General features: G+C 38.9%; 1 protein-coding gene across 1 annotated transcript in view; it reads right to left on the bottom strand.

Moving 5' to 3' along the window:
• The window catches only part of SHC4 (SHC adaptor protein 4), a 193,038-nt gene that overhangs the window by 84,536 nt on the left and 80,925 nt on the right, over positions 1-27,577 (bottom strand). Inside the window, exon 2 of the mRNA XM_053719895.1 lies at positions 5,579-5,649. Coding sequence (XP_053575870.1) covers positions 5,579-5,649 — 71 coding nt within the window. The remainder of the gene's footprint in view (positions 1-5,578; positions 5,650-27,577) is intronic.

Here is a 27,577-nt window from a genome sequence, read left to right as displayed (position 1 = left end):
TGCCCTTAAAAGGGCAATCAGCTCTTTTATAGCCCATTAAATCTCTAATCTTAAAAATAATAAACCCCCCAAAAACAAAAAAAATCCTAAAACCAAGCCCCAAATAGGTACTCACCGTTCCTGAAGTCCGGCAGAGAAGGTCTTCTTCCAGGCGGCTCCATCATCTTCTATCTTCATCCGGAGCGAAGGCGGCGCAAAGTGGAGGTGCGGAGCTGGCTTCCCCGATGCATGGATCCTCAGCGGCAGTCTTCAGTGATGGCAGTCCTCAGCAGTGTGGAGGCTCCTCTTCATGCAATCGTCCGTCCACACTGAAGATTGAATGCAAGGTACCCCATATTTATTGGGGTACCTGGCATTCCTATTGGCTGAAATTTTAAAAATCAGCCAATAGGATGGGAGCTACTGAAATCTTATTGGTTGATTTGAACAGCCAATAGGATTTCAGTAGCTCTAATCCTATTGGCTGATTTAAAAATTTCAGCCAATAGGAATGCAAGGTACCCCAAATTGAATGTGGTACCTTGCATTCAATCTTCAGTGTACAATGGACATCGGATGAAGAGGAGCCTCTACGCTGCTGAGGAATGCCGCTGCCGAGGAACGCCGTTTTTGAGGACCGCCGCTGAGGATCCACGCATCGGTGAAGACAGCTCTGCACCTTGGCTCCTCGCCGCCTTCGTTCCGGATGAAAATAGAAGATGATGGAGCCGCCTGGAAGAAGACCTTCTCCACCGGACTTCAGGAACGGTGAGTTAAGTACCTATTTGGGGCTCAGTATTAGGCTTTTTTTGGGGGGCTGGAGAAGAGCTGATTGGCCTTTTAAGGGAAGTAAAAGAGCTAAATGCCCTTTTAAGGCAATGTCCATACAAATGCCCCTTTAGGGGCAATGGGTAGTTTAGTTTTTTTTTAGGGTTAGGTTTTTTTTATTTTGGGGGATTTGGTGGGTGGGAGGGGGTTTACTGTTAGGGGGTAATTAGTAATTTGTTTAGGTAAAAGAGTTGTTTAACTTTTAAGGGCTATTGGTAGTTTAGTATTAGATTAGGGGGTGTTTTTATTTTTGGGGGAGTTTTTTTATAGGGGTATTAGTTTAGGTTTACATTTTTTATTTTTTATAGCTTTGTTTATTTTTTTCTGTAATTTTTCATTTTTTATTTTGTGTAATTTTAGCTTTGGGGTTTGTAGTTTTTTTTTTTAAATAGTCTGCCCTCTGGGCAGGCTTATCTCTTAATACATTATAATAGAACGCTATAAAAAACCCAGAACGAACAAAGATTTTGTGTGATATCTCTCCATGCCCACAAATTTATGATCATCGGCCCCAAATTCATAACAAGTGGATATAACTTCAAAGACAAAAAATGTTTCCCATTCTTTCTTTATCATAAATTTTGCAGCTACATGTAGTAGAATTTCTGTGAACCATAAAGAGAAAAGGTCAAAATCAACTGGTAATTGGTTTTAAATTGAGTGCTCTATTTTCTAAGTTACAGAAGCTAATGGTGATCAAGCAATGGGAGGATGACAAACAGGGTAATTGTCTTGAATAGACGTATGCAGCGGAAAAAGTTTATTTTGTATTCTAGCGTACAATCATTTTTTTTAATACCATTCAGTCATCGCTCTGTACTCAATAATCACAATAACACTAAGTGTCTTTGTTCATTGTAAGTTTTCAAGAAGAGCAGTAAAAGAGTTAAAGAACGTTATCGAAAAAAATGCTTTTCAGAACAAATGCTCTGCTGCGCCATAGAACAGAAAGCTTTTTTGTTTGAACAAAACGGAAATAAATTAGCTCAACAAAGATAGTTATTCAGCAAATATCAAGCTAACATATAATGCTGTGGTATTAAAAGGCATTATTGTTTAGAGCTTGAAGTGAGCATGGGGTGAAAAGTAACTGCACAATTTGCTTCAGTTTCTTAATTTGATGGTTAATTCATTCAAGGCAGGGCAAAACATGAGTAAAATTTGGGAACAGACCTTATACGTTTAGGAAGTTTCAGATAATATAATTACTTACTTAGTGAATGCAAAAAATAATAATACTGGAGACAAATACCATTAGCATATTCACCTCTTTATGCTTAAAGGCACAGTAAAAATATAAACTGTATTAAATTGTTGTGAGGCTTCTGTAACATTAAATGCCCAAAATAAAGCACCCAAGGTAATCCTGGCAAAAAGTAAATGCAGGTCAGCCAATCAGCAGCTGTCTTATCCAAAATCTTAATACAACATTGTAAACACAAAAGTTATGTAACCAATAAGAACAAAACATTCTAATTTTACATGAACAAGTTATTTATTGGTATTGGCAGTACTAAAACTTAACATGTTAATTAAAAGATCTTTTTAAAAATGTGAAAGCCAAGTCTGTTTTATGATAGTCTTCAGATTTGTATTAGACCCATTTATAAAATGCTTAACCCCAATGCGCCAATGCGACATATATACATATGTACATAACCCAACGTAACACATAATGTATATATACGTTGGACCTACAGGAAGCTCCAGCAGTCCTGGGCTGCAGTCATCTGCCTTAATATGGTAGAAGAGCATAGTCAGTTCTCCATTGCCATATGAAAGCAGATTGCCATATCGTTAGAGGCATAGGGAGAGGGAGTGGGACTGGCCCTACACCACAGAAAAGATTAAGAAGGGAGAGGGAGGGAAGGGACGCAACACTAGAGAAAAAATGGCAAAATCAGGGTGGGGGACCCTACAGTAACTGCTACACTACTACTACTACTACTACTACTAAAAATTGAAAAATAAAATATATATACAAAATATAAAAAATAAAACTATAAACTAGGTACTAGCAGATAGCTGCCAATACCTAAGATGGTGGACACAATTGGGAGAGGGAAGGGTTAGAGAGCTGTTTGAGAGAGATCAGGGAGGTAAGAGGGTAAGAGGGTAAGGGGTGATCCTACACTGCAGAAATTGATTAAATAAATAAAATGTATTTATTTAAAAGAAATTAAAAAAAAAACTAAAACTTATTATTGGCAGATTGTCTGCCAGTACCTAAGTGGGTTATCAAGACTGTGGGTGTATGGGGGGAGAGCTATTTGAGAGGGAGGTGGGAAGTGTCAGGTGGGAGAGTAATCTCTGCATTAAAATACTATTACTCTTACCAGTTAACTAATTAAACCCTTCACTGCCAGTAATTTCAGAAGTGTGGTGCAATTAGTGGCAATCTTATTGCCAAAAGCCATGCATGTCTGGTATTTCTAAACAAAAGGGACCCCAGAAAACCTTTTACATCCATTTTTCTTATGGCTGTAGTGGTTATGTGTAAATAATGTCAGTGAGAAACCCAATGTTTGTGACAAAATTAACAATTTTGTAATGATTGCATATGACAACAAAACAGTGGCATGAAATATACCAAAATGGTATATATGCTCTCAAGCCTATTTTAAAAAATAACATAAATAGAAATTTAGTTTTGTGCTCTAGAAGAATCATTTATACCAATTATTGAATATAAACAAGTTCTGATAACAATCATTCTTCAGGCAATAAACTTTATTTTGTAATTATGTAAAATAGTTATGTCTAAAGGTTCCTTTATATCGTACAATAACCTTTTGTTTCTACCATACATTTCAAAATCTAAATGGATCACATCAACTCTATTTATTTTCATAAATTGCTACAAATGTACTATTTGAAACTAATATGTTTAACATGAAACATTCTTGGGAAAGAATATCACAATATATGTTACTTGAAATCTTGACATATAAAAATGATTGCATATTTATTTTCATAAACCTTCCCAATAAGAGCTTTTCAATGTATTTAAATAGACATTCTAGTTTTTTTTTATAAAACACAGCTTTTTTAAATGTTCAAATTTTTAAATGGATATTACCAAAAGGCATTTTTTTTTTAAATTTATGCAATTTGTAGTTTATGCCATTTCTATCAGTGGCATACACGAGAATACCATGAACAACAGAGCAGTTGCAGAATAACTGTTATGGTCTAAATCACCTGAATGCAAAGCAGCAGATATGCACAATTATGCACATGCACCAATGACCAATCAATAGCTGAGCCGTCATTTAAATAAGAGTGCACAGCTAAGCTGTCTCCTAAGCAACAAGCAAGCATTCCCATTAATAATCCTATGTGTACAGCTCATATTATTTCCAGACCTTTGTACAGCTTTGTAGCAGGTTCATCTTGGCTTTTTAAAGTAATATGTGAAGAAAGTGCAAAGTTTGATGGTGAGGGTATGTTTCAGATGCTACATTCAGCATTGAGATGTCAGGTGAGGGGAGAGTGCTGTTTAATTATTTTTAAAAAAATCCAACTAATTGGAGCCCTGTAATGTGCTGTAAATGCTTGATATCAAAAACTCTCCACCTTGGAGTGAAATTATAGTGTAGACTTCACAGGGTAGAACTCTTAGAAAAAGGACAGAATCTAGAAGCATCCCTTAGAAAGCAATGAGATTATCTGTGATAGAGAATCTCAAGGGGAGAGTGAGGGTAACAGCAGAGCACCTGGCACTGATATAACCAATACATTTTAATGTAATATGTATATTGTAGGAGCTGTATATCCCATGGTAATTGTACTATGCCCTAATTTTCAACAAATATTTGATTTAAATAAATATATTCATAAAAAATAGATTCTCAGTTTACCGAAAGTACAAATTAAACTAAAATGTTTTTACTACAGATTAACTTGCATTTGTTTCTAGTTTAGTTTTCATTACTTTTTTGTCAGTTAAATATGTGCATTGTGGGCTATTTTTTTAACAAATAGGTATCATTCTATCATACTTTTAATTGCTTATTTAGGGCCAGATTATGAGTGGAGCGCAAACATATGAGTGCAAGCAATATCGGGTTTTCATGATTGTTTGCGTGCATGTTAAATGGCTTTGATATTACAAGTTGAAAGTAAATGTGATTGCATGAGTGCAATCGCGATTTACGCTAGAATGATTACTGCGTCCTCAGAGCTGTACTGTTTCGCAAAACAAAAAAGTTGCACAAACACATTAAAAAAATACAGTAATAAAGTAATAATGGGTATTTAGGGATTGCGCTCTAGTGATATTAACCAACCATAGCCCAATCTAGGCCAAAGTAATCTTCCTCCCTCTTAGACACCCAGCATTCTTTTCTCTTGTTGCTTCTTAATTCCCTCTCAGATTGATTGTAATATTTATTGAAACATCTCTTACTCCGATCAAACACATAAAAACACTTTGAAGAATATCTGTGGATGCTTTAAGGTAAACTGATTGTCTATCCATGGATACATCAGCACTATGCAATACTTTCTCATGGGAAAAAGGCATTAGCATTTCATAAAATCTAGACTAAAATCATGATTATTTTTTAACTTTGATTCAGTGAACACAAGGATATTGTAGTCACAAGATATATGTGAATTCATTTATTAAAGCACTTCATTGTGGTTATAGAGATTGTGCACATAAGAGTATATTCCCATTGACATATATTTAGTTGCCTTACACTGCATGGCACTGACTTAACAGAAGAGTCAATGCTTTCATAACACTTTGTATAGTAAATGATATTACCTTGTAACTTGCGTTCTTGTGGCAAAGTCAAGCGATCTCATTGATTGCAGTACTTCAATACAGCCCATGTACTGCAAAATAAGAGCACATTTAGTGAATAAAAAGTAGTACATATATATAGCTTCAATGTATACAATGTATATAGATTTGTGCAATACAAAAGAGTTTGTAGAAAACACATTGGAGATTTGCTAAATCACTACAAATGAGTACGATCAATTTCCAAAATAAAAGATGGGGTGGGCTATATGCAATTTTATCTAAAGTTATCTATTGAACTTAATAAAGCTTCTTTTTACAAGTTAGAAATATCCTGATCAGTTTAGTGCACAAACTGTGTGGAATACTGAATATAATTATATCACTACAGCATGTTTATCCCTGCAGTTAATTTATTAGTTTGACCCTGGCACCATACATTTCAATTATAATATTTCAAAATATTAATGAAAAAAAGCTATTTGTGTCACGTTATTGTAAAATATACTAAATGCCAGTTTGAAAGTGTTATTCATGGAGTGAGTTATGGGTGTTGCCATATAACCAGTGATGTAATTGAATATATAATTTGCAATTATATATAGACTGCACATAAATGTGTCATTATTTTATTATTTGCATGGGCAAGGGATAGAAAACTTTCATGATTCCATACACAAAAAAAGTAAAAGTAAAAAATGCAACTGAAATTGTTTCTCTAGGCTAGATGTCCTTGGACACCAATTTTCATATAACTGCATGTAAAAGAAGAATATGAACAGATACTGATCAAAAATCCAGTATAAAACCTTTTGAAAACTTACTTAGACGCTCCCAGTTTAGCACTGTTGATGAGGTTAGGCTGGGACACCCACTGAAAGGGGCTGTGAAAGCAAGAAGAGCAGACACTCCCCCCTTCCCTGCATATGAAAAGACCTATTATACAAACAGGAGCAAGCAGGAATCTGTAGACTTGAGTCTACATCTGATACTTTGGGGCTTGGTTAGGAGAACAATTATTCAAAGGAGGAGAGTGTATAGAATTAATATATTCTATTAGATAAACCTAGGGGCGTATTATGGCCTAGGCCAAAAAGGCCGGTGCCTAGGGCAGCAGATTTGGGAATGGCAGCACATCTGCCCTATCCTCTCTGTAAAAGCCAGCACACAGTACAGCGAGTGATAAAGTGCAGGCTTTTACAGAGAAGACAAGGCACGTTCGCTGATTAAGGTCGCTCTTCACAGGCAGTGCTCCTTTAAACCATTGCTTCATTTAGAGCTGCAGGCATTTTTGCAGTGGAAGCGTTCTTGGTGAGAAACTTGCCTGGGGATATGCTTCCAAGGTGAGGCTGGAGGAGAAGACCTTGTGCCAATATGCTGCCTCCCCTTGTCAGCTGTGGTGGATCTGGGACCGCAGTGCTTATTGCAGGTCTTAGTAACTAACAGACTGGATGCGTCTGTGCATTGCTTAGATCAGCTTGTGATGTCTAATCATAAACTCTCAGCGCTAATGTATGTTAGCTACTAATAGCTAGCTTTCTCTGCATTCATGAACCCACGGAGTAAATAGTAAACGAACACTTAAAAAGTTTAATTACTTGAATGATGGTAATTACTGTATGTTGTTGCATGTGAAGGGCAGTGATTGTTTCAAGTGTATTCTTCTTTCCCTTCCTTCCTCTCTCCCTCCTTTCCCTTTCTCCCTCCATCCTCCATCAACTCCCTTCCTCCCTCAATTTACTCCCTCCCTTCCTCAACTCCCTCCCTTCTTTCCCTCCCTACTTTCTCTCAACTCCCTCCCTTATTTCTCTCAACGCCCTCCCTTGCTCCCTTCTTTCTCTCAACTCCCTCCCTTGCTCCCTTCTTTCCCTCCTTTCTTTCCCTCCTTCTTTCCCTCTCCCCTTTTCTCCTCTCCTTCCCTAAGTTTCTCTCTCTCTCTCTCTCCTTTCTCCTCTCTCTCTTCTCTCTCTCTCTTCCCTCTCTCTTCTCTCTCTCTCTCTCTCTCTCTCTCTCTCTCTCTCTCTCTCTCTCTCTCTCTCCTCTCTCTCCTCCTTTTGCTAGCCCATTTTCTTTTTAATTGTTATGAAACAAAAAACATTCTACACACTGGCCCAAGAAAAAAGGCCTAAAACCTTGGGGGGGGGGGGCAGCAGAATTTTGAGTGCCTAGGGCAGCACAAAACCTAAATACGCCACTGGGTAAACCACAAATAAACATAGCTTATAATTCAGCATATATGATATGAGAAACAAACAGATATTACATGAGGTGTGCAGACTATGCCACAGGGAAATTCTTAGATAACAAGGGAGCGAGGGAGGTAGCTGGGATGAATTATGTTATAATAAACTAAAAGTTTTAAACCTTAATTCGTCATATTAGAGTAACAGCGCTGTAGGAATTATGAAAGAGAATTCCTTTATGACATATGATTAGAGCTGAGGCAAAGAATAAGGGAATATTAAGGAAGGATTTGATGCAATAAGGATCAAATATAGAGCAGTATTAGGGTGAAGGTCTGGTTTGCATAGGACAATAGTAATTTGCGAACTTTAAAACATGCTTAAAACTAAATGTAGAAGACTCTGATGAAGCTCTCACAACAAATGGTATAAAGGTGAACAAAACATCCCTGGAGGCTGCACCAGATATGACAATAAGATTTATGCCTATGTATGAAACATGATGTTTTAAAACTAGCAATACAGAATTGCACGTCTACATGACTGCTATAGGTCAGTATGATGACAGATTGTAGTTACTCTAAACCTGCTAAACTATATTCTCCCTGACGGCAGCCACATAGACATAAACGTCTCTAAGTGCAATAGGATTTTTCCTCAAAAGCTGTATGGTTAGATAGATCACTGGATTTGCAAACTTACTGTAAGAGGTTAAAAGCGCCTAATTCTTAAGGCATTAGACATAGGCAGTAACAAGTACAGTTATGATAATGCCCTGGAGGACTCTGATGAGTTTTAAATTTGTATCTTCCCATAAATGTGCCACTGCGGGTATCACTATTCTAAGAGTCTCTTAATCAGCTTACCCAGCAAAATGATCAAAAACAGCAGACCTACTAGAAAGAAAGCAAAAAGAGAATACACAAGAAATACATCCATGTTACATGGTATCCAGGGCGACGCGCAAGCAAACTGTAAAATTCTGTAATACAGGTATACCTCACTTTACAGCGCTTCACTTTACAGCGATTCGCTAATACAGCGCTTTGTGGAGCTGAAGTTCAACCTCCAAGGATTTTGAAACAGTGCTATAATCATCGTGAGATTGCTAGAAAAGTGAATGGCACTATTTTGTTATGCTTAGTTCACTCTGTTTATAGCATTGCAGTGCAATCTATGTCTCAGTGTTATAGTCTGGCAAATTTTACTACAGTAATTGTCACAATTTTACAGGTACAGTATTTATTGAATACTAATTGAATACTTGCTGTGCTAGTGTTAAACTAAACGTAGCACTATTGCATGCCTAATATATGTTAGTTCAAACATGTTTTCAAGATTTTAAACACTGAAAAGAAAGCTAAAACTGCCTTATTTCACTTAAAGGCGGTTTTCACTTTACAGCGGGGCTCCGGTCCCTAACCCGCTGTATGAGTGGGGTATACCTGTATCTGGCAAGATTAAATATTGGTATTTTTATTATTATCAGTTATTTGTAGAGCACCAACAGATTCCGCAGCGCTATAAACATAGGCGTGGTATACAAGGTAACATTTATAGGGATCAAATGGGTAGAGGGCCCTGCTAAGAGTTGCACTATGTTTTCATAGGCTTATATGCTAAGGGGATTAAAGGGAATAGCAATGGAGGAGAGGAACTAGTATAAGGAAAGGTTAGTGTAGGTTGTATGCATCCCTGAACAGTAGAGTATTTAGGGAGCACTTGAAGCTTTCAAAACTAGGGAAGAGTCTTACGGAGCGAGGCAGAAAGTTCGACAAGATGAGAACCAGTCTGAAGAAGTCATGTAAATGGGAATGTGAGGAGCTAATAAGAGAAGAGGAGGAGGTTGTGAGCAGAGCGAAGGGGACGGGAGGGAGAGTATCTGGAGACAAGGTCTGAGATATAGAGGGGGGAGCAGTGCAGTTAAGGGCTTTGTATGTCAGAGTCAGAATTTTTGTGTTTAATCCTGGAGGCAAGAGGAAGCCAGTGAAGGGATTGGCAGAGAGGTGCAGCAGATGAAGAGCGACATGTAAGGGAAATGAGCCTGGCAGAAGCATTCATTATGGATTGTAAAGGAGCTAGGCAGCAGCTAAGGAGACCAAAGAGGATGGAATTGCAGTAGTCAAAGTGGGAAAGGATGAAAGAGTGGATTAAAATCTTAGTTGTGTCTTGTTTAAGGAAAAGTGTGATTCTCTAGATGTTTTTAAGGTGGAAGCAGCAGGCTTTAGCCAAGGACTGAATGTGAGGAGTGAAAGAAAGATCTGAGTCCAGTGTGACTCCAAGACATCGGGCATGCAGGGTAGGAGTAATGATTGAGTTATTGACTGTCATAGAGAAATGGGGGGTGGAGATTTTGGAAGAAGGGGGGGGGATAAGGAGCTCAGTTTTGAGACATTTAGCTTAAGGTAGTGAGAGGACATCCAGGATGAGATATGAGAAAGAAAGTTAGTGACACAGGTAAGCAAAGGAAGGAGATAGGTCTGGTGCAGAAAGTTAGATTTAGGTGTCATCGGTATTCTTACAGGTATATATATATATATATATATATATATATATATATATATATGTATCAAATGGAGAAGCTTGAAATGATAACTGAGAACATAAATGATTCAAACATATAAAAAGCTGCAAACATAAATGATTCAAACATATAAAAAGCTGGCCAGTTGTTTTGGACACAGAAAAAAGTGAAAGACAAACATCCTACTGGAATAAATAAAAAGCCTATATCCAGTATGTTTTTAGTGGAAGTACAGTCAACTGTGAGCCTAACCTATTCAGGATCACTGTGTCAGTTTGGTTGCATACTGAGTGATAGGTAAGTCCTGCAGTCCAGTATTCATAATTTTGGATAGCCCACAGATCAGATAAGTTAATCTCTCTTTCCCATAGATTAATATTTGAGGACGCATTGTTTCAAGTTACCCATAAAGAGAATGTCCGTATCCTGTACTTGGAGGAGACCTGTCAGCCACTTCAGCTGATAAATACTGATCAACCGAGAAAGATCTATTGCTTTCACCTCAGAGACTCCCAGGGCTTCAGGGCTGCTTAAGGTGCACTGGACAGTCTCTCCACTGCTCTCCAAAATACGCTCCTCCAGCTAAAGTGCCTTCTTAGATTCTTGTAAACTAAGCGGCTCTTGCAAACTAAATCCCTATAATATCATGAACAGGCAATGCCATCCACAAAAAAAACAATATCACTCTTGGTCAGTGAATAAGCTCAAATAACATATATGGAGATATTTACTGTATGCTGTGTTAAAAACAATACAATCATTACAATATTTGTGCAATTCAGTGTTTAGTTCCATATATATATTATACTATATAAAATGCTTTTACTATGTCATGCTTAGGATACTGCTTGGACATCTCAATTATTTATTAACACAAGTTATTTTATTTTTTAAACTAAACTACATTTTGTTTAAAACTAAAAAGTGTGGTAGTTTTCTCAGCTTAGGGTCCTGGAGACCTCCATTCAGCAGAGGGAACTACCGCAAGGACAATTTCTTGGTTTAGATGTGTAATGCTTATGTGATAGTTACTAAATGTTGCTTAAAAATATTAATATCTATAAACATTTTGATTGAACATTTGAATATTGTGAATGAGTTAATTGATGATACAGGTGTCTCTTTCTTAAATGTGGAACTGAGAGATAGATAGGCTGAGTAGTAATCAGTAAACATGAAGCACACACAGAACATGGAGAAAGATGATGTACAATTGGGTTTACTATAAAAAATTATGTATATAACTGGGTTTACTATAATGGTTCTGTTTAGGGCTCACAACCAATCTTTATTCCTGACGTATTCTCTTTCTTGATATTAGTATGAGAAAAACAGTTTCAAAGGGTTCAGTACTCTGTTTTGATGTGGTCAGTCACATACTTGTTTATAATGAGTTTGTGACCCTGAAGCGAATGACGCTCTTGTAAATTAAAGCAGAGAAGACACAATTGTAGACTGATGTCATGAGACACGGTAATGTGTCAGCTGGGCTTATGTGCACATTTCTATGTAGTGAGGTTCAAATGTACAAACTCAAATGCCATAGAATGCACAGATAGATATTTCAGATTAGCTTTGTGCTGGAGAACCTAATAGTATAGAAATTAGAAAAAGCACGCAAGGGCATATGCAATAATATGCACTGTTTCAAGTCCATTTATTATTTTATTTTCCTAACATTTGTACCACATTGTCAGCCCTTCTCTTTAAGACTGTCACATTATGTTTTTACATTCTGCAGTGGTTTTGTGCGACTCTCTGTTTTATTATCCCTTTTTAAGGAATACTGAACACCCTTCAAAATACTTAATGAAGAACATTTTAAAAAAAAAATGGAAAGTAAATCCAATATTTATTTGACCAGCTATTCTTGTAATTTACCTCTAGAAACTTTATTTTAAATATTGTACCACTTTTATGCCCAAAAATGCTATAACTGCAATTTCTTGACAATAGGATATAACATATACACACATATAGGGCTGCCAGATGTCCTATATAACAATTATGAATGAACAGCCATACATTAGCTAAAAACAGTAGGTAGGGTCACAAACAGACCTCAGATCTGATCAGTCACCCTCCTATAACATTGATACATCAAACTTTCTGCTTAGTCACTGGACACTTAGTAGTAACCCAATACACATACCAAATTTACAAAAATCACTAGCAATCACTGTTAAGAGGCCTAGGGGGATATTTATCAAAGCGTCAACTGAAAATACGCTTGAATCCCGAGTCATATTTGTCGTGAGATTGATCCGCCGTAGTAATCAAAGCATCAAGATCGTCAAATGTTGAAATGTGTGACGAAATATACGCTCCCGCGATCTCAATCCGACGCAGATCGATGCTTGCGTCATTACAGATGTTTCAAATTCACATTCAACTCTATTTGACCATTTTCCCAATTTATCAAACATTTAACAGGTACGCTCGCATCTCTTCCGACGCAGCGTACCTAGTTTTCAATCTGCCACCCTTGAGGCTGCGGATGCCTTAGAAATCAATGGGAGTCTGAAAACACAGAAAGCTTATGTTCGATGCTGCAAGAGAATGAAGTATATCCTATAATATAAAAGGCCAAGTGTGTTTGTCCGAAGCTGTCATGTGCAGTAGAGACTGCTCAAGGACAAACACACCTGACCTTCAACAGACTGACCTCCTGGCATCTGGGGCCGACTGGGCATGACAGGGGCAGAACCAGGCATGATGGGGCCGGGCGGGACGCGGGCGGGGCTGGACGGGGCCATGTGGCCGTGAAAGAGAGAGCTCAAAAGAGGCGGGATAGAGAGAGCAAAAGAGAGGGGGGAGGGAGAGCAAAAGAAAGGGAAGAGAGAGAAAGAGCAAAAGTGGGGAGATAGAGAGAGCAAAAGTGAGGTAGAGAGACAGCAAAAGAGAGGGGGGAGAGCGCAAAAGAGAGGGGGGAAAGAGAGGGGGAAAAGAGAAGGGGAAGATAGGGGAAGAGAGAGAGAACAAAAGAGAGGGGAGAGAGAGAGAGTAAAAGAGAAGGGAGAGAGAGAGCGCAAAAGAGAGGGGAAAAGAGAGGGGGAGAGAGCGCAAAAGAGGGGGGAAAGAGAGAGCAAAAGAGTGGGGAGATAGAGAGCATAAGAGAGGGGGGGAGAGAGAGCAAAAGAGAGGGGAGAGAGACAGCAAAAGAGAGGGAGGAAATAGGGCAAAATAAAAGGGGAGAGAGAGAGCAAAAGAGAGGGGGAGAGAGAGAGCAAAAGATGGGGGATAGAGAGCAAAAGAGAAGGGAGAGAGCAAAAGAGAGGGGGGAGAGAGAGAGCAAAAGAAAGGGGGGATAGAGAGAGCAACAGAGGGGGGTAGAGAGAGCAAAAGAGAGAGAGACAGCAAAAGAGAGGGTGAGAGAGCAAAAAAAGGGGGAGAGAGAGAGCAAGAGTAGAGAGAGACAGCAAAACAGAGCGAAGAGAGAGCAAAAGAAAGGGGAGAGAGAGAGCAAAAGAGATAGGGGAGAGCGCAAAAGAGAGGGAGGAAAAGAGAGGGGGAGAGAGAGATCAAAAGAGAGGGGAGAGAGAGCAAAATACAGGAGGGAGAGAGAAAGCAGAAGAGAGGGGGGAGAGAGGGAGCAAAAGAGAGGGGACAGAGACAGCAAAATAGAGGGGGGAAAGAGAGAGAGAGAGCAAGGGGTGGAACCGCTGTACTGCAAAAAATGGCCCATGTACAAGGGCTTTAGGACTAGTTACATAATAAAAGTAAATTAGAAACTTTATTAAAATTGTATACCCTTTCTAAATCAAACAATATTATTGCTCCACATTTGGTGCACTAGTAGATAAAGGGATAAAAATGAAAAATGCATTACTACTTATGGATTATGTTACAACTTTGTCTCTCATTACAAAAGCAAAGGGACAATATTATTTCTACAAATTTGTTGAAAGGTTTTGCCTAACAGAAATAGAGATAAAAATGAAATCAATACACAACATAATATAGATAACTTTCTTTTTTATTTATTTGAAAAATCTATTTGCACTATGTTTAAGCCATGTAATACAAGTCCCACTCTCCACTTCACACCAAATTTGACGCAACACTTCTCGCACTAATTATTACGCAAACTCCTAAACAACCCACACACTAGTGAATTTTTCAACCACTTTTGATTGAAATATGCATAATCACATGATTTATGACATTAGCCAATCTGATTTAAATATACATTTTAAACTATCACTAACTAATCAAATTGCTCGATACTTGTGTCATTGATTACTCATCAGAATTTCTAAGTGCCATTAGTTACATTGTATATTATACTTTGAAAGTATGTATATGTGAAATTAGTATTAAAGATAAACATTGATGCTGATATTAGGACACACAGTGTAATATTTTAGACAATGATTTTAAAATTAGAATTAATATTTGATTCAATATAATCTTAATGTCAGGTTAGGAAATGTCCAGAAGAAGACCCAAATGCTAGGGCGAACTTAAACAACACCCTTGAACTCTGAGTTTAATCCAGGACGTGACCCCACGACAACCTCCAAAAAACAAAGTACTCACGATATGGAGCAGGGTTAGCCTGTGCCAAAGTAATTCATGATATCAGCCAGATAGACTTCTGAATAAGGAACTTGTTTCAAGAAATGTCTTCCACAGTATCAGGAGAGCAGGGATAGTCCACTTATACTCAGACAGAAGAAGGGTAAAACAGGAAACAGTTAATAATGCAGGAGTAGGTCATTTGTTATCAGGCAGTCTGAAGGTTAACACTGTGTAGACAGTCTTTGCAGAGTATGCAACAGGTAATCAGGCAGTTTGAGGGTTAACACTGAGTAGACAGTCTTTGCAGAGTATGCAACAGGTAATCAGGCAGTTTGAGAGTTAACACTGTGTAGACAGTCTTTGCAGAGTATGCAACAGGTAATCAGGCAGTTTGAGGGTAAACACTGTGTAGTCAGAACTTGCAGAATTAACAACATGTAATCAGGTAGTTTGAAGGTTAACACTGTGTTGTCAGAACTTGCAGAGATAGCAACAGGTAAGCTGGTAGTTTGAAGGTTAACACAGATTAATCAGTACTTGTTGAGATTGGCAACAGGATATCAAGCAGTTTGAAGGTTTACACTGAATAATTGTATTTGCAGAGTTTGGAAACAGGTAAACATGCAGATTGAAGGTTTCACAGAAATAACAGTATTTGAATAGTTTGGCAGTATACAGAGTAGTCTGAATATGCAGGGTTTGCAGCAGGTAAACAGGAAGTTTGAAAGTTTCACAAAACAAACAGTACTTGCATTGTTTGGAGACAGGTAATCAGGAGGTTGAAGGTTAATCCAGCATAGTAAATCCTTGAAGAGATTGGCAACAGAAAAGCAGCAGTTAGAAAGATTCCTCAGCGAAATCCTATCAGAAGCCAAAAAGTTAACAAACAAACTGTCACTGGAGAAACAGGAAGCCAAGAATAAAAAGCCTGGTTGTGACATCATCAGGAAGGGGTGGCTCAGACACCTGTCAATCAAGCACACAGAGAGGACTGCAGAGCTTCCCAGCAGCTGAGCGTGACAGTGCCCCCTCCTCAAGGACCCCTCCGGGGGACCCGACCGGGCCTGGCAGGGTATTTCTTGTGAAAAGACTTGACAAGAACTGGAGCATGAACATGAGAGGCCGGTTCCCAAGATCGTTCAGAGATAGGATAACCCTTCTCATGGACCAGGTAGTACAGCCGATTGCCCCGTAGCTTGGAATCGAGAATTTGGCTGACTTCAAACTCAGAAGTTCCCTCTACGGAAAGTGGAGGAGGTGGTTTACTCTTGATAGAGTACCAATTGTAGATGACTGGCTTGAGTAGGGAGACGTGAAACACTGGATGGATCTTGAGAGTCTTGGGTAAGGCCAGGCGGTATGCAGAAGAACAAACTCTGGAAACAATTCGAAAAGGTCCAATGTACTTAGGACCCAACTTGGTACAAGGTTGTTTTAGACGTATGAATCTGGTGGATAAAAATACTCTGTCTCCAGTACGAAGTAAAGGAGCCTTGCACCTTCTGCGATCAGCATATTTCTTATGTCTTAAGGAAGAAGAGAGTAGATTTTGACTTATGAGTTGCCAGTGATTACTGAGATTTTTCACTATACAATCTGCTCCAGGGACTTCAGTAGAACTGGTAATCATAGGAAAGGTTCTAGGTTCAAATCCATAAGTTGCCTTAAAGGGAGAGGTCTGTAATGAGGCGTTATAACGTGAGTTGTGAGCTAATTCTGCCAAAGGCAATAACTGAGACCAGTTGGAGTGGTGATGGTCTACATAATGTCTTAGAAAAGATTCCAAGGCTTGATTTACACGCTCAGTCTGTCCGTTGGATTGAGGATGGTGTGCAGTAGAAAGTGATATGTTGATTCCGAAGTGTTTACAAAAAGACCTCCAAAATTTGGAAACAAATTGGACTCCACGATCTGAGACTATGTCAGTGGGAAAACCATATAAATGAGATATATGTAGAACAAAGAGTTCAGAAAGTCTTTGAGCTGAAGGCAAGCCTGGAAGAGGTATGAAGCGAGCAGACTTGGAGAACCGATCCACCACTACCCAAATGGTTGTATTTCCAGCAGAAACAGGAAGATCTGTAACAAAGTCCATGGATAAGTGAGACCAAGGGTAATGAGGAATAGGAAGAGGGTGTAATAGACCAAACGGTCGATGAGAAGATTGTTTGTTCGAAGCACAAGAACTACAAGCAGCAATATAATCCTTAACATCCTTCCTCATAGTGGACCACCAAACATGCTGCTTCAGTTTCCACAATGTATTGGTTATTCCCAGATGACCTGCTGAAATGTTGTCATGAGCCCAACGTAGAAGCTTAAGACGTAATCCTTTGGGTACATACAGGATACCAGAAGGTAGTTTGCAAGAAGATGGTACCCGGACTTGAGCAGCATGTAAAGCCTGTACTGGAAAAGAGGATACTTGAGCCAAAACTTTGACTGGACGTAGTATAGGTTCTGAATCCAATGGAGAAGGTTCAGAAGATTGGAACTGCCTAGATAAAGCATCTGCCTTGGAATTTTTTGAACCAGGAACATAGGAAAGTACAAAATTAAACCTGGAGAAGAACAAGGCCCACCGAGCCTGACGAGGATTGAGACGTGTAGCTGTTTGGAGGTATAAAAGATTCTTGTGATCTGTCAGAATGAAAAAAGGTTGACTGGTACCCTCTAACCAATGCCTCCATTCATCCAAAGCTAATTTTATAGCCAAAAGCTCCTTATTGCCCACATCATAATTTAACTCGGCAGGATTCAATTTTTTCGAAAAGAACGCCACAGGATGTATCTTGCTGGTAGTCGGATCACGTTGGGAGAGAACAGCTCCAGCTGCTATAGAGGAAGCGTCAACCTCCAAAATAAACTGGAAATCAGAAATTGGATGACTGAGAAGGGGTGCAGAAGAAAATGCTGATTTTAGCGTTTCAAAAGCCTGTACTGCCGAAGAGGACCAGTTCTTACAATTTTGCCCTTTCTTAGTAAGAGAAGTGAGTGGAGACGTGATGTCAGCAAAGTTCTTTATAAACTTTCTATAGTAATTGGCAAAGCCAAGAAACCTCTGCAGGGATTTGAGAGTAGTTGGTCTGGGCCAGTCCTTGATAGCCGACAGTTTAGCAGGATCCATCTCAAAACCTGATTCAGAAATTATATACCCCAAAAAGGGGATGGAACTCTGATGAAAAGAGCATTTCTCCAATTTAGCGAACAGGGAATTGTCTCGTAACCTCTGAAGAACCAGTCTTACATGATGTACATGTTCCTGTAATGTTTTTGAATAGATTAGAATGTCATCGAGGTAAATGATAACAAATTGATTTAGATAATCTCTGAAGATTTCGTTGACAAAGTGCTGAAATACTGCTGGTGCATTGCACAATCCAAATGGCATTACTAGATACTCGTAGTGACCAAATCTAGTGTTAAATGCCGTCTTCCATTCGTCTCCTTTACGGATTCTGACGAGATTGTAGGCCCCACGGAGATCTAACTTGGAAAAAATAGAAGCACCTTGAAGACGATCAAATAACTCAGAAATGAGCGGCAGAGGATAGCTGTTTTTGACAGTAATCTGATTCAAGGCTCGATAATCAATACAGGGACGAAGACCTCCATCTTTTTTCCCAATGAAGAAAAAACCTGCACCCAAAGGTGAAGAGGAAGGACGAATGAATCCTCTGGCTAAGTTGTCCTTTATGTATTCCTCAAGAGAGACATTTTCTTGACGAGAGAGGGGATAGGTCCTTCCCTTAGGTAGAGGAGCCCCTGAATACAATTCGATAGGACAGTCAAATATCCAGTGTGGAGGTAACGTCTCAGCCTCTTTTTTAGAAAACACATCACAAAAGGCATGATAGTAATTGGGCAATGATTCAGGAACTTCCACCATAGCTACGACAGGACAGGATGGTTTAGAGGGATTTTACAGGCAATTTTTGAAACAGGTAGTTCCCCAGGAAATAAGTTCTCCTTTAGACCATGACAACTTGATCATGAAGCTGCAACCAAGGTAACCCCAGAATCAATGGTATGTGGGGAGAAGAAATGACATCAAAACGAATAATTTCAGAATGAAGTATGCCCACAGTCAAAAGAAGAGGAATGGTAGAATGTTGTATGATACCAGTACCTAGAGGCTGTCCACTGACAGTAGTTACCTTAATTAACTGTTTCTTGGCTTGAAGAGGAATCCTGAGAGAGTCAGCAAAGTTTGAATCAATGAATACTCCAGCAGCTCCAGAATCGATGAGAGCTTGAGCTCGAAACTTGGTGTTTCCAAAAGAGATAGTTACAGGAACAAAAAGTTTAGAATTGAGGGAAGACATGGGAGTCTGGCTTAACTCTGTCCCTCTATCAAAAGTTAAGCCTTGGCTTTTACTGGCTGGATAGGACAGTCCTTCAGTAAATGTCCTTTGGTACCACAATACAGACATAACCCAAGAGTACGCCTTCTATGGCGTTCAGCTTCTGACAATTTAATAGCTCCTACTTCCATGGGTTCCACAGACTCAGGAGATTGGGAATTATTATTAGAAAGACTTGAGGTTCGAATAAGAGGACGAAAAGAAGATTTAACAAAGGATCTCCGATTCCTATCTCTCTCCTGAAGACGTTCAGAATGCCGGGCGTCAAGAGTAATACATAAATTGATAAGACCCTCCAATGAATCAGGGAGTTCCCGAAATACAAGTTCATCCTTAAGGCGTTCGCAAAGTCCTTTGCGAAAGGCTGCCTGTAAGGCTCCATGGTTCCAATCAGTTTCTGCGGCTAAAGTCCTGAATTAAATAGCATATTGAGCTACCGAAAGGGATCCCTGTCTCAGATCCAACAATCCTGCCTCAGCAGCTGCAGACAGCCCAGGCTTGTCAAAAACAGAAGAAAAAATGGACACAAATAATTCCACATCCAGTAGTAACGGATCATTTTTCTCTAAAAGAGGGGACACCCAGGCTAGAGCCTTACCCTTCAAGAGAGAAATAATAAAGGTGATTTTGGAAGTAGAATTGGAAAAAACTTGAGGATTGTTTCTGAAGTGTAAACGACACTGATTAAGGAATCCACGGCATTCTTCAGGATTACCATCATATTTACCTGGAAGTGGGATTCATGGTATATTCTGTCCAACAGTTTGAGGTGGATTAAAGACAGCATTGGTGCTAGTAGCAGTGGCAGCAGGAGTCACCGTCGCTTGAGAAGGAGCGGAGAGGTTATGTAGCAGAGCAGTAATCTGGTCAAGCTTGGAATCCAAAGATTGCAAATGAGCAGAATGATTTCCTAGAAGTTGCCCTTGTAGAGCCACAGCCCTGGATAACTCGTCAGGGTCCATATTATGGCCAGTTTGTACTGTCAGGTTAGGAAATGTCCAGAAGAAGACCCAAATGCTAGGGCGAACTTAAACAACACCCTTGCACTCTGAGTTTAATCCAGGACGTGACCCCACGACAACCTCCAAAAAACAAAGTACTCACGATATGGAGCAGGGTTAGCCTGTGCCAAAGTAATTCATGATATCAGCCAGATAGACTTCTGAATAAGGAACTGGTTTCAGGAAATGTCTTCCACAGTATCAGGAGAGCAGGGATAGTCCACTTATACTCAGACAGAAGAAGGGTAAAACAGGAAACAGTTAATAATGCAGGAGTAGGTCATTTGTTATCAGGCAGTCTGAAGGTTAACACTGTGTAGACAGTCTTTGCAGAGTATGCAACAGGTAATCAGGCAGTTTGAGGGTTAACACTGAGTAGACAGTCTTTGCAGAGTATGCAACAGGTAATCAGGCAGTTTGAGAGTTAACACTGTGTAGACAGTCTTTGCAGAGTATGCAACAGGTAATCAGGCAGTTTGAGGGTAAACACTGTGTAGTCAGAACTTGCAGAATTAACAACATGTAATCAGGTAGTTTGAAGGTTAACACTGTGTTGTCAGAACTTGCAGAGATAGCAACAGGTAAGCTGGTAGTTTGAAGGTTAACACAGATTAATCAGTACTTGTTGAGATTGGCAACAGGATATCAAGCAGTTTGAAGGTTTACACTGAATAATTGTATTTGCAGAGTTTGGAAACAGGTAAACATGCAGATTGAAGGTTTCACAGAAATAACAGTATTTGAATAGTTTGGCAGTATACAGAGTAGTCTGAATATGCAGGGTTTGCAGCAGGTAAACAGGAAGTTTGAAAGGTTCACAAAACAAACAGTACTTGCATTGTTTGGAGACAGGTAATCAGGAGGTTGAAGGTTAATCCAGCATATTAAATCCTTGAAGAGATTGGCAACAGAAAAGCAGCAGTTAGAGAGATTCCTCAGCGAAATCCTATCAGAAGCCAAAAAGTTAACAAACAAACTGGCACTGGAGAAACAGGAAGCCAAGAATAAAAAGCCTGGTTGTGACATCATCAGGAAGGGGTGGCTCAGACACCTGTCAATCAAGCGCACAGAGAGGACTGCAGAGCTTCCCAGCAGCTGAGCGTGACACTTAAGCTGATAGCTCAACTGTCATGATTAAGATACAGCAGAAATTTAAATCACCTCTTTACTGTCATGCTATTTTCAGTGTATTTCTTCCTTCTCTTGAATTTCTTTTTCAGTAAGAAGTGTCATCTTATATGCCAGCCCATTTTATAACACCTGTGTAGGGGTGGTTTTTAAAACTAGATTGCAATCACAGGTACAGAGAGAAAACTGGCCCAGCTCTTAAAATATCCATTGCTTGCAAATAAATACATATGATACCCTGATTATATGTTATATTCGAAATTATTCCTGCTCAGAATAATAATAAATTTATACTATATACATATAGTGGTATAAATAAACACCGAGATATGAAAGACAACATGGTTTAGAACAAAAAAAAGGAATTTAGGGACATGTAAATATGTTTGCCAAAGATTTCTGACAACACACACACATATATACAGTAACTCACAAAAGTGAGTACAGCCCTCACATTTTTGTAAATATTTTATTATATCTTTTCATGTGACAACACTGAAGAAATGACACTTTGCTACAATGTAAAGTAGTGAGTGTACAGCCTGTATAACAGTGTAAATTTTCTGTCCCCTCAAAATAACTCAACACACAGCCATTAATGTCTAAACCATTTGTAATAAAGGTGAGTACACCCCTAAGTGGAAATGTCCAAATTTGGCCCAATTAGCCATTTTCCCTCCCCGTTACTGTGACTCGTTAGTGTTACAAGGTCTAAGGTTTGAATGGGGAGCAGGTGTGTTAAATTTGGTGTTATTGCTCTCACACTCTCTCATACTGGTCACTGAAAGTTCAACATGGCACCTCATAGCAAAGAACTCTCTGAGGATCTGAAAAAACATAAGTTATGTAAGAACTTACCTGATAAATTCATTTATTTCATATTGACAAGAGTCCATGAGCTAGTGATGTATGGGATATACAATCCTACCAGGAGGGGCAAAGTCTCCCAAATCTCAAAATGCCTATAAATACAATGTAACTGGCAAGAGTCCATGAGCTAGTGACGTATGGGATAGTAATACCCAAGATATAGAACAGAAGAGTCACTAGAGAGGGAGGGATAAAAATAATAACAGCCATTTTCTGCTGAAAAAATGAATCCACAACCCAAAATAACTTAATTCTCATAAATGAAAAGAAAAAACTTAAATATAAGCAGAGGAATCAAACTGAAACAGCTGCCTGAAGAACTTTTCTACCAAAAACTGCTTCCGAGGAAGTAAATACATCAAAACGGTAGAATTTAGTAAATGTATGCAAAGAAGACCAAGTTGCTGCTTTGCAAATCTGATCAACTGAAGCTTCATTCTTAAAAGCCCACGAAGTGGAGACTAATCTAGTAGAATGAGCTGTAATTCTCGGAGGCAGGGCCTGACCCGACTCCAAATAAGCCTGATGAATCAAAAGCTTTAACCAGGATGCCAAGGAAATGGCAGAAGCTTTCTGACCTTTCCTAGGACCAGAAAAGACAACAAATAGACTAGAAGTCTTCGTGAAATCTTTAGTAGCTTCAACATAATATTTCAAAGCTCTCACAACATCCAAAGAATGTAAGTATCTATCCAAATAATTCTTAGGATTAGGACACAAAGAAGGAACAACAATTTCTCTATTAATGTTGTTAGAATTCACAACCTTAGCTAGAAATTTAAATGAAGTCTGCAAAACTGCCTTATCCTGATGGAAAATCAAAAAAGGAGATTCACAAGAAAGAACAGATAATTCTGAAACTCTTCTAGCAGAAGAGATGGCCAAAAGGAACAACACTTTCCAAGAAAGTAGTTTAATGTCCAAAGAATGCATAGGCTCAAACGGAGGAGCATGTAAAGCCTTCGAAACCAAATTAAGACTCCAAGGAGGAGAGATTGATTTCATGACAGGCTTGAAACGGACCAAAGCTTGCATAAAACAGTGAATATCAGGAAGCTTAGCAATCTTTCGGTGAAATAAAACAGAAAGAGCAGATATTTGTCCCTTCAAGGAACTTGCAGACAAACCTTTATCCAAACCATCCTGAAGAAACTGTAAAATTCTAGGAATTCTAAAGGAATGCCAGGAAAATTTATGAGAAGAACACCACGAAATATGTCTTCCAAACTCGATAATAAATCTTCCTAGAAACAGATTTACGAGCCTGTAACATAGTATTAATCACTGAGTCAGAGAAACCTCTATGACTATGCACTAGGTGTTCAATTTCCATACCTTCAAATTTAATTATTTGAGATCCTGATGGAAAAACGGACCTTGAGACAGAACGGTTCTCTCTTCAACAGAGGCCATACCTGAAGAGCCCTGAAAATAGCACGGAGTTCCAAAATATTGATTGGTAACCTCGCCTCTTGAGATTTCCAAACCCCTTGTGCTGTCAGAGATCCCCAGACAGCTCCCCAACCTGTAAGACTTGCATCTGTTGTAATCACAGTCCAGGTTGGACGATAAAACGAGGCTCCTTGAACTATACGATGGTGATCTAACCGTCAAGTCAGAGAGAGTCAAACATTGGGATTTAAGGATATTAATTGTGATATCTTTGAATAATCCCTGCACCATTGATTCAGCATACAAAGCTGGAGAGGTCTCATATGAAAATGAGCAAAGGGGATCGCGTCCGATGCTGCAGTCATGAGACATAAAACTTCCATGCACATAGCTACTGAAGGGAATGATTGAGACTGAAGGTTCCAACAAGCTGAACCCAATTTTAGTCATCTCTTGTCTGTTAGAGACAGAGTCATGGACCCTGAATCTATCTGGAAACCTAAAAGGTGACCCTTGTCTGAGGAATCAAGGAACTTTTTGGTAAATTGATCCTCCAACCATGTCTTTGAAGAAACAACACTAGTTGATTCATGTGAGATTCTGCAGACTGTAAAGACTGAGCTAGTCCCAAGATATCATACAAATAAGGAAACACTGCAATACCCCATTCTCTGATTACAGAGAGTAGGGCACAGAGAACCTTTGAAAAAATTCTTGGAGCTGTCGCTAGGCCAAATGAAAGAGCGACAAATTGGTAATGCTTGTCTAGAAAGAGAATCTCAGAAACTGATAGTGGTCTGGATGAATCAAAATATGAAGATATGCACCCTGTAAGTCTATCGTGGACATATAATGACTTTGCTGAACAAAAGGCAGAATAGTCCTTATAGTCACCATTTTGAAAGTTGGCACTCTTACAAAATGATTAAAAATGTTCAGATCCAGAACTAGCCTCAATTAATTTTCTTTCTTTGGGACAATGAATAGATTTGAATAAAACCCCAGACCCTGTTCCTGAAATGGAACTGGTATGATTACCCCTGAAAGCTCCAGGTCTGAAACACACTTCAGAAAAGCCTGAGCCTTTACTGGATTTGCCGGGATGCGTGAGAGAAAAAATCTTCTCACAGGAGGTCTTACATCCTATTCAGTTCCCTTGAGAGACAATACTCTGAATCCATCTCTGAATCTGCCCAAATGCTTTGGAAAAATCTTAATCTGCCCCCTACCAGCTGAGCTGGAATGAGGGCCGCACCTTCATGCAGACTTGGGGGTTGGCTTTGGTTTCTTAAATGGCTTGGATTTATTCCAACTTGAAGAAGGTTTCCAATGGGAACCAGATTCTTTGGGGGAAGGATTGGATTTCTGTTCCTTATTTTGTCGGAAGGAACGAAAACGGTTAGAAGCTTTAGATTTACCCTTAGGTCTTTTATCTTGAGGCAAAAAACTCCCTTCCCCCCAGTGACAGTTGAAATAATTGAATCAAACTGAGAACCAAATAAATTATTACCTTGGAAAGAAAGAGATAGTAATCTAGATTTAGATACCATGTTAGCATTCCAATATTTAAGCCACAAAGCTCTTCTAGCTAAAATAGCTAAAGACATAGATTTAACATAAATTTTGAAGATATCAAAAATGGCATCACAGATAAAATGATTAGCATGTTGAAGCAAGCGAACAATGCTTGACAAATCAGGATCTGTTTCCTGTTGCGCTAAACTTTCCAACCAAAAAGTTGATGCAGCTGCAACATCAGCCATAGAAATGGCAGGCCTGAGCAGATAGCCAGAATATAAATAAGCTTTCCTTATATAAGATTCAAGTTTCCTATCTAAGGGGTCCTTAACGGAAGTACTATCTTCCATAGGAATAGTAGTACGTTTGGCAAGAGTAGAAAAAGCCTCATCAACTCTGGGGATCTTTTCCCAAAACTCCAAACTAACTGCTGGCAAAGGATACAATTTTTTAAACCTTGAAAAAGGGATAAAAGAAGTACCAGGCCTATTCCATTCCTTAGAAATCATATCAGAAATAGCATCAGGAACTAGAAAAACCTCTGGAGTAACCACAGGAGGTTTATAAACAGAGTTTAAACGTTTACTAGTTTTAACATCAAGAGGACTAGTTTCCTCAATATCCAATGTAATCAACACCTCTTTTAACAAGGAACGAATATACTCCATTTTAAATAAATAAGTAGCTTTGTCAGTGTCAATATCTGAGGTAGGATCTTCTGAATCAGATAGATCCTCATCAGAGGAGGATAATTCAGTATGTTGTCGGTCATTTGAAAATTCATCAACTTTATGAGAAGTTTTAAAAGACCTTTAACGTTTATTAGAAGGCGGGATAGCAGACAAAGCCTTCTGAATCGCATCAGCAATAAAATATTTTATATTCACAGGGATATCATGTACATTAGATGTTGAAGGAACAACAGGCATTGTACTATTACTGATGGATACATTCTCTGCATGTAAAAACTTATCATGACAACTATTACATAGCACAGCTGGAGATATAATCCCCACAAATTTACAACAGATACACTTAGATTTGGTAGAACTGTTATCAGGCAGCAGGGTTCCAACAGTGGTTTCTGAGACAGGCTCAGATTGAGACATCTTGCGAATGTAAGAGAAAAAAACAACATATAAAGCAAAATTATCAATTTCCTTATATGGCAGTTTCAGGAATCGGAAAAAAATGCAAACAGCATAGCCCTCTGACATAGAAAAAGGCAAGAGGCATATAGGAATGGGGCTTTAAATAATGAAATTATTTGGCACCAAGTATGACGCACAACGCAAACTGAAATTTTTTTGGCACTAACAACATCCAGAAATGACACACTCGCGTCATTGCACCTTGTACAAGGAACTCGGCATCAACTAAGACGCCAAAAATGACGAACTTGCGTCACCGGATGTACCTTCGTGCCAAAAAAATTCTCGCGAGCCTAATTTTGCTTGTGAAAATTTAGTGAAAAAGCAGTCAATTTGAAAAAAGACTAAGCCCTAGGTAAGAAAAAATATTTTCCTAAATATGTTCTTCCCCAAATATGAAACTGAATAGTCTGCAAAAGGAAATATACATAAACCTGACTAATGGTAAATATAAGTACAATACATATATTTAGAAGTTTATATTAATACATAAAGTGCCAAACCATAGCTGAGAGTGTCTTAAGTAATGAAAAAATACAGATAGCCAAACCAGTACTGAAACAGTTATCAGTAGAGGTAATGGAATATGAGAGTATATTGTCGATCTGAAAAAGGGAGATAGGAGATGAATCTTTACGACCGATAACAGAGAACCTATGAAATAGATCTCCCATGAGGAAAACCATTGCATTCAATAGGTGATACTCCCTTCACATCCCTCTGACATTCACTGTACTCTGAGAGGAATCGGGCTTCAAAATGCTGAGAAGCGCATATCAACGTAGAAATCTAGCACAAACTTACTTCACCACCTCCATAGGAGGCAAATTTTGTAAAACTGAATTGTGGGTGTGGTGAGGGGTGTATTTATAGGCATTTTGAGGTTTGGGAAACTTTGCCCCTCCTGGTAGGATTGTATATCCCATATGTCACTAGCTCATGGACTCTTGCCAATTACATGAAAGAAAAATAATTTTTGCTCTACATAAAGATCGCCTAAGCTATAAAAAGATTGCCAAGACCCTGAAACTGAGCTGCAGCACGGTGGGCAAGACCATACAGTGGTTTCACAGGACAGGTTCCACTCAGAACAGGCCTCGCCATGGTCGACCAAAGAAGTTGAGTGCATGTGCTCAGCATCATATCCAGAGGTTGTCTTTTGGGAAATAGATGTATGAGTGCTGCCAGCATTGCTGCAGAGGTTAAAGGGACAGTCTACACCAAAATTTTTATTGTTTTAAAAGATAGATAATCCCTTTATTACCCATTCCCCAGTTTTGCATAACCAACAAAGTTATATTAATATACTTTTAACCTCTATGATTATCTTATATCTAAGCCTCTGTAAACTGCCCCTTTATTTCAGTT

The sequence above is a fragment of the Bombina bombina genome, chromosome 6 (assembly GCF_027579735.1).
Source record: "Bombina bombina isolate aBomBom1 chromosome 6, aBomBom1.pri, whole genome shotgun sequence".
In the NCBI taxonomy this organism is placed as follows: domain Eukaryota; kingdom Metazoa; phylum Chordata; class Amphibia; order Anura; family Bombinatoridae; genus Bombina; species Bombina bombina.
The sequence above is the reverse complement of the archived record's forward strand: the minus strand, read 5'-3'. Positions and strand labels throughout refer to the sequence as shown.